Raw genomic sequence first — 10,961 nt, 5'->3', positions numbered from 1 at the left:
TTATTATTTTATGGTTAAATTATGCCTACCATCACTAAATAATATTTTGATCCAGGGAATATCACATATTTTACCACTAAATTAGTTTATTGTAATTATTTTATTATTTAAAACCTTTGAGAAACTATATTTTTAAGATCGCGTTCCTACCTACATAGCTTCATAACTCGCAGTTTGATTTGCTATTTGTAGCTAAGCCCATACCTACTGGCTTGGCCTCTGCTTTGCCGCTTTGTGTAAGCGTAAAGTAATCATTAAACACAATTATTTCAACCGCGCCGGTCGCTTGGTCCACGTTTTTTGCGCAGTTAAAACATTTTTTGTACATTCCAGCGTAAGTCAATTTAGTTTTATATACCTTAAATACAAAATTTACATTTTCATGGTTTAATTTCCCGCTCAGAAAATCGATAGTTTACTTTTTCCGGTTTCCATAGAGATAAGAATCTCCTGTCAATTAATGTTTCTCACTTCCGGTATTATCTAATATCTATTCTTCAATCTCTATAATCTATTGTTTTTGTAAACAATATCACATGTCATTGTTGTCAATGTCAAGTTTTAATAATTGCATAATACATTTGGTGAGTACATAATATATTATAATAACATTACAGTATTTATCTAAAATATTGTATGATTAATTCGTTGTCATGTCACCCGCTTTAAAACAGATTTAACAGAATATATTTGATCGGTAAAACGCAATACTCTACCGGCAAACTCGCACGCGAATTTTTGTATAATAAAACCAGTTTTTGTACAAAAATAAAGCTAACGAGGTCGCGCTTTACTAATAAAAATAAGTATTTATGTTCTTCAAGTAAACATAATATTTTCATACCGTTTTCATTTAAAGAATTTTTTTTCCTGGTAGTAAAATATTTTTTATTTATAAATAAAATATATTTAATCTTGTAAACAAAATGACAATTGCTTTTAACTTTTCATATAAATAACTTCAAACCCATTTTAACATTAAATGATTTACTCAATATATGAGTTAAAAGCAAGTTATTTTGTTTGTTCCTGTAATCACAGTGACATATTTTCATTGTTTGTTTTGTTTATTATACTCTTTGTTACTTACGTTTGTTTACTTTTGTTATCATTTAAGCAGAAACATTTTCATATAAACAGGAATAGAAAATTGCCAACGCACACAATGGAGTTTCTCAGTGTTGAATATTTTTTAAGCAAAATCTATAATAATTTAACTCTCATCACACTGCTGATGATTGTGTTATTTTTATATTACCACTATACAAAAACATATGACCACTTCATCAAGTTAGGTGTACCACATCTTAAACCAACTATAATTCTTGGTAATATTGGACCCCGCTTGATGTTAAAAATATCATTCCATGATTTTAATGTTCAAGTTTATGAACATTTTAAAGGATTACCTTATGGAGGTGAGTGTGTTTTTTTACTATTTAATTACTGCTTAAAGTTCCCAAAAAATATTATGTATTTAAACAATAGGGAAATATAACTTTTTTTACATTTTCAAAGTAATAAAGGTCTGTGAAATACTGTCTAGTAAAAAAAAAAAATTTTTGCTACTTATTACCTTATTAGTAGCATAAAAAATATTTTTAAATTTGTAATTTTCAATTCCGTCACGATTCATGTTTATTTGTTCCTGACCATTCAAATTTGTTTACAACATTGTCACGAATCTTGACGTCACAATTATAAAGAAAAAAACATGTCGCGTTTTTCTAGAGAGGTATTTATTTATATATATTTTTATTTTTTTTTTTAATATGAAAGTATGTACTATTCTGTATAACATAAATATTACACTGACACTCCGGAACGTGCCTGTGGGTCAGTGGAGTGGCTACATCCACAAATAAAAAGGAAATGTTATTGAATGTACCTATAGTGTAAACATTTTTTTTGTAAACTATGTATTTGTTTATATATTGGATTAAATAAATAAATATTTATAAATGAAAACATTTCTCCACAATGTCCATATTGATTTTGAAAACACAATCAATTATTCTAAATCCATTTTATATATTTTTATCCGTATTCGTAGTATTTGATATTTCCCTATTGTGTCATTCAAACAGTAATAAACTTAGAAAATATAATAATGTAAGACCACAAAACCAAGCAAAATAACTGTATTTATTAATTTTGTATTTGAAACACTAACTTTGTGGTTATTCATTATTATAAAATAAATAAAAATGATTTTGTTTTTAATCACTTTTATTTTCTGCCGATCGGTTTCAAAGCTTTGAAAATAAGTGGATAAAAACAAAGTTGTTTTATTTATTTTATTAACTGTGTTAACTTCAGAGTAAAACATTTAAATAATTTTCTAAAAAAATTACTTGTCTTCAAATAAACTTCAAATTGAACCGGGTTGTGGTCCCGTGGCTAGTGTCACGTATTTGACGTCCAAAGTTCGAATCCCACTCTACCACAAATTGATTTCCATTTTCATATAGTGAGTTATTTACAACTCGTTGAAAATTTCCCCCTAAATTTAAATATTTTTTATTCATTATAAAAAAAAAAACAATGCAATTGAAATAAAATAATTACAATACTTTTAAATGTACGAATATAACTTCAACAGTTAAAATTATTTTCAGGGTATTTTGAAGGTCGGCGGCCATTACTAATGTTAAGAGATCCCGAACTTATAAAAACAGTAATGATCAAAGATTTTGATCATTTTACAGACCGAAACTCTTTGAATACTAGCTCACCAATATACATGAAGAAGATGCTTATAAACCTCAAGGTAAATATTATATAAATGGCATTATGTTCATCTCCTGTGATGTTTTTTTAATGAATTTATTTAATACGAAAATATCTTATTCTAGGATGGTAGAGATTAGTGCAAAAAAAAAATAGAGCTTGTTCAAATAATTTTATAGGCTAAATTTTTTTTTCAAGTAAGCTTGTTCAAATACTTTTTTAGGCTAAATGTCTAAAAAATAATATTTGCTACTTAAAAAAAAAACTTTTTGGCAGTAAAAAAGGATGTCCCAAATTTTGATTATTATTTTTCAGGGCAAAGAATGGAAAAGTGTCCGCGCAATTTTAACTCCTACATTCAGCTCTGGTAAATTACGAGCCATGGAAAATTTAGTCCAGCAGTGCGGTAAACAAATGGTAGAGTTTCTGAAACAAAGAAAAGGTATCACTCCTTTCTATTTTGGCAAATAAATTTATCTTATTCAAATAAAATATATTTTCAGAAAATCCATTAGTCAACCGAAATATTTTGCAAGAAACTATCTAATGACTTTTTTTATATGAAAGTGCTCATTGTTTTACATCACGATTTAATAAATGTGTGTAATAGGTGTTACGACTTTATCATAAACTTAGACAGTCTAGGACTTACATAATTGGAAGAACAAGGAAAGAGAGTGGACTTGATAGAAACTTATGAGATACTTAATAATTACTATGACTGCCCCCTGCATGAGATGTACCTATTAAATCCCAAAACAAATTTACGGGGTCATAACTGGAAGCTCTCTCATCCCCAATTTTACCTCAACCCCAAGAAAAACTTCCTTTCTAGCAGGGTAGTTTCAGACCGGAATAAATTGCCAAGTTTAGTTGTCCATTCCATTTCAGTCAGCCAGTTCAAAAATCATTTGGATGCTTTTTTGAAGGAAGAAGAACGCCGACAAAAAGCAGTACACGAGATATAGGCGCATCAGCTAAGGTTGCCTGCGTATAATGAATAATAATAATTTTAAAAAGGTGTTACAAATATGTTTATGTGATGAAATCATTTTGGCCAAATATGGGGTTTCCTAAAATAACAGTTATATTTATATATCTGATAGTTTCCTTTTAAATTTGTGAAATTATATAAATTTAGGAAATTTGGAGAAGTAGGTTCCAAAAAAATATTATAAAAATATTTCAAAAATATTCAATTAAAGTATGCATTTTAACTCTAAATCCTTTTAAATAAAATACATGACATAGGTGCCATATGACATGAACATATTTTTTTTAGCTTATTGTTTTGTTACTTTTATTTCCCACGAGATTTTGCTTGTAACAATGAACCTAACATAAAAAAGCAATCGATTGTTCATTACATGTAATTTACAATGATTTGATTTCAGCCACTGACACAGATATTGAGATGAAAGAATTCTCAGGCCGTTATACTCTGGAAGTTATCGGAAGTTGTGCTTTTGGATTGGATTGTGCCTCTTTAAAAGACCCTGAAGCCGAATTTGTTAAGGTAATAAAGTTATATTATTTCTTCTTTGATGTATAATTCTTCAGAAAAAACTTTTTTTTCTTGTCTCCTATTTTCTTTACTTTATGATCAGCATAATCTTTTACTATAAACAATATTTTAAGTATATTCAAATTATTGTAGACATGTTTTGGATTTTACTCACTAAGGAGTTTATCAAAATTGATGTTTATTATTACAACAGAGATAGAAAACATTTTTGAAAAAGCAATATGTGCAATATATGGGATTCTGTACATTTCCCCTCTCAAAAATGTTCTCTGTCTCTGTTGTAATACTACATAAATTTGATACAATCCAATACTTGTATGGAAACAGGCAGCTACAGCCTTTTGAAATATTTCCAAAGTTTGTTGTAAAAATATAGACAGTATAGTAGTAGGATAGTACTTCAGGTTTAATTATGAAAAATATTTTAAAAGAATGAATTATTTTATAAAAACCTGCTGTCAAGCTGTTCTCGCGGTTAAGTGGGTTTTTAAAAATATGTTTTTGTATCTTTTTAATTTATGTAGAATAATAATAAAAAAATATTGTAAAAATTTAAAACAGGTAAAATCCCAAATAAAAATCTATTTTGATATTTATTGTTTTAGGATTTTTTTGTACCTCCCAAATAAATCTGGAATACTTTCTATTATATTTTTCATTATAAGTTACAAGCTTTTACCTGCAGCTTCACTCACGTCGTATTAGGGAGAAATTATTTCGGTAAATAATTAGTTGTGTCGTTTATAAATATGAGTTTTTGTTTATTAATAAGAATTTTCCCTATGGAATGATATATTTTATTGGGATTGAAAGAGTAGCATGGTCTTCCAACTATCACTATGAAAAAATATGATAATCCGTTAGTCTATGGCCATGTACCATGGTTATTCTGTTCACAAATCCAAAATCCTATGACAGAATCAAAACAAAAAGCAATGCAAACTAACCATAGATAAAGCAAGTAAATTATAAAAATTTATAGAATTCATTTCAAATTTATTCTTTTCGACATCCCACCATACCGCCTACTGATTTTCAAATCCAAATGCCAAAAATTATGTCAATCGATCGCTCCGTTGGGACGTGAAGGAAATACAAACAAACACATACTTTCGCATTTATAATATTACTATAGATTTTCAAATTGCCATGAAATGTTTTTTTTCAGATTGCAGCAAAATTCACAGATGTTCCTCTGTACCAGCGTTTTATATTCTTTGTAGTGTTGCTAATGTGCCCCACAGCACTAAAATATGTTCCAGTAAACATGCTCAACCCGGCAACTATCAGTCACCTCAGGGATGTGGTGGTCAATACTAAAGCTGAAAGGGAAAATGATCACTCTAAAAGGTAAAGTGGATAATTGTCAAAATATTCTAATTCTAATCTGATTAACAAATTAGAAGCAAATATCCAGGTCTAGGCATTTACATGGCTTATGATCTGTCATTGGCTGGGTTAAGTGGCCACTTAACAAACCGTGTAAAATTCACAATTTTGCCCATGTTTGAACACTCGTATTTCTTTAATTCTTCCATTTGTTGATAAAGGTCCAGCATTTTGTGTAGACATGCTTGTAGAAGCATTTTGACAAACTCTGACATTTAAAAAAATAAAATAAATGTCAGAATTCAGATCTAATATGGTTTGCGAAGTATAAATGAATTACCATTTTTTAATATTTTTTTGAAGAAATAATCCGCTAAGCTTCTATTTAGAGGCTTATCAGCAGGTGAGATAGAAGGGATATGAAAGGAGGTAATGAAAACTTCACTAAAACACCCAGACCAATTGAGAAAAAATCTTTCAAGGATTTTTTTTCTTGCAACTGGCGGGAATCGAACCCGTGACGCCAGTTTCACAGTCGGGCGTCTAACCAACTGCGCCACGGCGCCTGTCAAATTTTTGCCTTTCATGAAACTATCATGTCCGTCATTAGAATTATTTTTGAGCAATATGAGTTTGTTAACTGTGTTTAAAAATATTCTTACATTGTAAATAAATAAAATAATATTAAAATCGTAAAACATCACCTCAATTTATGTCTTTAAGACATTTTCTGTCATATGTTTTGGTCAAATTTTTGGTGGCACATTGAAAAATACAGATATGTACTAACATTAGTTTTAATCAACAAAATTTGAAATATGTCCAAATATCTGGACAGAAATTATGAATCCCTTTGAGAAGGGAATGTATTGGCCGGTTTGTGTGACACAATGGTATTTTTTTGTCCCGTTGGTGGGATCAGATGCGAAAGTGAAAAAAAAAGTTACAAAAATTGCTTATTAATTGACAACATAAAAAGCGAATTGTTTAGATACAAAAGTATTTTCTTTTAGGCGTAATGATTTTATGCAACTTATGGTGGATGCTGCTAAAAAGGAATTAGCTGAAAGTTCCGAAGAAAAAGGTAAACTATAATTTTTTTAGACATCGTTCTATTCAAAATTCAAACTATAATTAATATGAATATTTATCTTATTTACTTCAACCATTTTTGTTTTCCAGTAATGAGTGATGTGATGATCCAGGGCCAGGCTATACTGTTCCTTATTGCTGGTTTTGAGACTTCAAGTACTCTGTTGAGCTTTGCTTGCGCCATGTTGGCCACCAACCCTGATATACAGGAGAGGCTCCGGAAGGATATTAAGGCCGCAGCTGATACAAATGGAAAGGAATGCACATATGACCTCGTCAATGAAATACCACTTCTCGAACAAGTGCTATTGGGTAAATATTACTTTATATTTTTATTGCTGAAAAATGGGGGTCAGTGCTATACACCGTGTTTCAGGGCCAGACCGCGAAACTTCAGAAGAACATTCCTCATGGTCAACTTTTTGAAAAAATTCAAAAAAAAATATTTTAAAAAAAAGTTTTTTCAATGACAAAAATATAATTATAATAATCAAATACGTTTTCAAGTACATCATAAAAAATGTTCCTCTGAAGTTTTGCGGTATGGCTCTGAAAATATATATATATATAAGCTCCTGATGTCATTGCAACCTGTGTAAATCTATTGTAACGGGTCCCTGTAAACAAGTTCTCGCCTTCCAAGCCTTGAGAGCCTGGCTACTTTGTGGCTTTAAGCCCAGGTCCCCAAACCAGTGGTCCTCTGAGGATGTGGTTTCTTTTGTGATATAAAGCATCACATTCAAATATAATATCTATAGATGTTTCCTCATCTCCACTGCTGAACCGGCATCTAGAAGTTACAGAATTATAGATATACTACCTTTCTTATTTTAATATTAGAGTGCAACTGTAAGAACGGATAGTAAAGTAAACTTTCAAATTGAAAGGTTCTTTTTAATTGTTACTTGAATTTGATATTTCAAAAGATGTGTCTAATTTTTTTCTTTACTTACCCTATGTTGCACATGCAAAGCGGCAGAGAGATTTATCTCATATATTATTTATATAATTTATTTATAATTTATGTATTATTACTAAAATAAATGGACCTCTAAATTAATTTTCAATATAATACTTTTCATTTCCTTTAAACTTTTCATTTTCAAATATTATTTATAAAATATGGTATTTATTATTTGCTGGCAAAATTAGAGTGACTTGGAGATATTTATAGATTCCCGTCAAATAGGGTTATTCTGCCTAGTTTTTTATTTAATATTTCATAAAAATATTGTTGTATTTATCTGTGGTATACTCGGTATAATAGTGAGTATTCTTTTAATTGTTGAAATGAATGTAAGTATACATCATTGAAATTTCTACTTTGTTTTACATTTTTGCAAAATATTGAGAAATGACATGCCAAAAAAATTAAGATAATAAATTTTTTTTCAATCCAATCTTCGCAGCAAATAAAAACTACATGTATCTCCAAAATAACAACTGAGTTAATCTAAACAATCATTAAAAATAGGGAAAATAACTTACGACAGTAGCAATATCTCCAATTTTAACACTAGCACCGCAGTTAAGCTTCTTCAAAAATGTGTTCCACATGTATCCGATAGATACAAATTACACCAAGTTTTTTTTTTTATAAAAAAGGAAATATTTGCATTCTTACTATTTACCCAAATATTTCGATTTTGGGGCCATTTTTAACGAGTTGTAAATAACTTACTATTAAGATATGAAAATCAAGTTGGAGTAGATTGGGGTTCAAACCTCGGACCTCTGATCTGCGAGTCCGCAACACTAACACAACATGATTCTTAGATTAACCCGATAAATAAAGAGCCTAAAAAGGTTCTTATCATTTGTAAAATTAATCTCATTGTTACTATTTATAATTCTGCTGTAGGGAATCGAAACTGTTTTAATTTATTTATTTAAGGTGATATTAAATTTCGGAAAACTGTCAGAAGCTCTTAAAAATGTTTTGTTGATAATTCAAAAAATTAAATGAACCGAAAATGACCACTCTCCATTGTTCACATCAATTATAGCTGGAAATTTTTATGCCTGTTTATGCATATGCATCATGGTAAAACTGTAGTTTTTTTTTTGTAATTATTTGCCTTCATTTTATATATGAATAATCTTCTTAAAGCTCATCAGAATTTTGTGTTTTCGGATTATTTAGAAAACAAAACAAATAAAAATAAATTCTCTACAATTCAATTTTCATGAAGTAAAATTGTTTATTCTCTTTAATTGTTTATTTTTAGAAACTCTGCGAATGTTTCCACCGGTGTCAAGAGTGGACAGAACCTGCACCAAACCTTACACTCTTCCTGGGACTAATTTGAACATCAATGTGGGAGATGTGATGGTCATTCCGATAGCCGGAATAATGCATGACCCAGAATACTATCCAAAGCCGGATGTATTTGATCCGGATAGATTTTCTCCCGAAGAAAAAAGTCAAAGACCCAATCAATTGTTCCTTCCTTTTGGGATGGGACCGAGAAATTGTATCGGTAATTATGTCTTTATATTAATGATAAGTATCCATTATTCATTATCCATTGTTATTATTATATGTTGTAAAACTCCCTTTAAAAAAAAATCTAACTGTTAGGTCATCATTATCAAATTCTCACCCAATAGTGCACTGCATTAGTATAGTAAATGCAGCGTATCTCGATTATCTGTTACAAGAGGGCAAGGTGATCGGTCTTACGATTCAAGTGCCAGTCCAGGGACAATATAATATTACAGTGTAAGACCACCCTATAAACAAATTCATGTTGATTTTCCCAGGAATCAGGTAGGTGAATGCGCCATCCACTACACTACTATATGGAATTTATTCCACTTGATTTCCTTAATCAGGATTTTACCTGAGAGCAGTCATCAAGTTGAAAACACTTATCCGGGATCCTGGTTCTATTTCACATGCAGAACCGTCTTCTTCATCGTCACAGACAAATTACTCTATAATTACAGTGGGAGATAAATATTTCAATTATTACTCTCAGTTAATTATATTTTCATATTTATTGTAAATTTTATGTGAGCACGGAGAAGACAAATATGTTTTTTTCCATTATATACTCATTATAAAATCAAGCAAAGAAATCTACAAGTGAACTTGAACTTATATAATAAAAAGTAACATATGAAAGAAAATTACAGTAATAAATCAATTTGTCTTTATATGTTTTAGGTTTGCGATTTGCAATGATGACTGCAAAGTTTTACTTGTTTTATATTCTCAAGGAGTTTAAATTGAGTCCCTGTAATAAAACTCAAGTGCCATTTACATTTGACCGTCGTGCGATGCTTCTTAAGGCTGAAAAGGGAGCCTGGATCAATATAGAGCCCTTGAATGCTACAATTTAGTTTATAAAGTTATTTATTAAACATTTTATTCTTTGATAAATAATTTCAATGAACTTTAACCAAGAACTAACACAGACTTATATTTTCTAAAATAAATATGCGTAATTGCCAATATTATAATGAGTAGTATTGAATTAGTCGATTTAATATTATACAATTTTTGTGGTTGGCGTATTTTAAAAAAGGAGTGTTTTGCAGTTTATGCAAAATTACCTCTCCGGGCAGAAAAGTTATATTCCGCTGAAATGGCTTTTAAGCTTTGTGATTTTAATTTTAAGAAATAAAAAAAACTTATTTTGTATGTACGAAAAAGAGATTATGAAATAGAAATGTATTTATTAGATAAACATCACAAATAAAATACTAAACAACATAATTTAAGTTTCATTTTTAATCTTGCAAATATAATTTTATATTTATATAAACAAGCAAGCGTGTGAGGAATGTTATTAAGTAAAATTAGATTAGATAAAAGTATTACTAAAATTCCTTATTATAATTAATACCAAGTGGAATTATTTAGAAAATATATATTTTTAGGAATATTAAAGCAGTTTTTACTAATGTAGAAAGTGCATGCAGCAAAGAAGTAAAAAAAAATAATACTACAGTAGAACTACGTTTATCCAAACTCCATTCAGATTGCCAAATATCAGGATATAAAAAATGAAGGAAATGTTATAATAACAAATAAAAATGGGTACTGGCGGTTGGCGCTTTTTTTCATCAAAGCAATTGACTTTGCCGAACATGTTTAAGTAAGTTATTATGTGGCACTCATTAATCCGGATAATTGGAGGTTTACTGTATTACTTACTATGAGATATTTTCTTTATTCTAAAAACATTTTTTTAGTAAATTACTCCATACATTTGAAATATTTGAAGAGTTTATTCAATAAAGGATTTGTTTAAATTTTCCAAGCTTTAGGATAAGGTAA

The 10,961-nt window shown here is 29.4% G+C and overlaps 1 protein-coding gene across 5 annotated transcripts; it reads left to right on the top strand.

Annotated features, from left to right (window-relative positions):
• The first annotated feature begins 253 nt into the window (after positions 1 to 253).
• On the top strand, positions 254 to 10,397 carry LOC148285215 (cytochrome P450 9e2-like). Of its 5 annotated transcripts, none has more exons than XM_088228689.1 (10): positions 254 to 334; positions 1,141 to 1,418; positions 2,619 to 2,770; positions 3,046 to 3,172; positions 4,125 to 4,246; positions 5,424 to 5,605; positions 6,598 to 6,668; positions 6,767 to 6,988; positions 8,905 to 9,156; positions 9,846 to 10,397. In XM_088228689.1, the coding sequence occupies exons 2-10, from the start codon at positions 1,166 to 1,168 to the stop codon at positions 10,019 to 10,021; spliced, it is 1,557 nt and encodes a 518-aa protein (XP_088084815.1). In that variant the 5' UTR covers positions 254 to 334; positions 1,141 to 1,165; the 3' UTR covers positions 10,022 to 10,397. The 5 variants fall into 5 exon arrangements, with proteins under 5 accessions (XP_088084815.1, XP_088084799.1, XP_088084808.1 ...); XM_088228673.1 differs by having other exon boundaries at positions 1,121 to 1,418; XM_088228682.1 differs by having other exon boundaries at positions 1,118 to 1,418.
• Positions 10,398 to 10,961: the final 564 nt, after the last annotated feature.

This window comes from Micrasema longulum, unplaced genomic scaffold (genome assembly GCF_059751315.1).
Source record: "Micrasema longulum isolate JH-2025_06_02 unplaced genomic scaffold, ASM5975131v1 h1tg000047l, whole genome shotgun sequence".
In the NCBI taxonomy this organism is placed as follows: Eukaryota; Metazoa; Arthropoda; class Insecta; order Trichoptera; family Brachycentridae; genus Micrasema; species Micrasema longulum.
The sequence above is the reverse complement of the archived record's forward strand: the minus strand, read 5'-3'. Positions and strand labels throughout refer to the sequence as shown.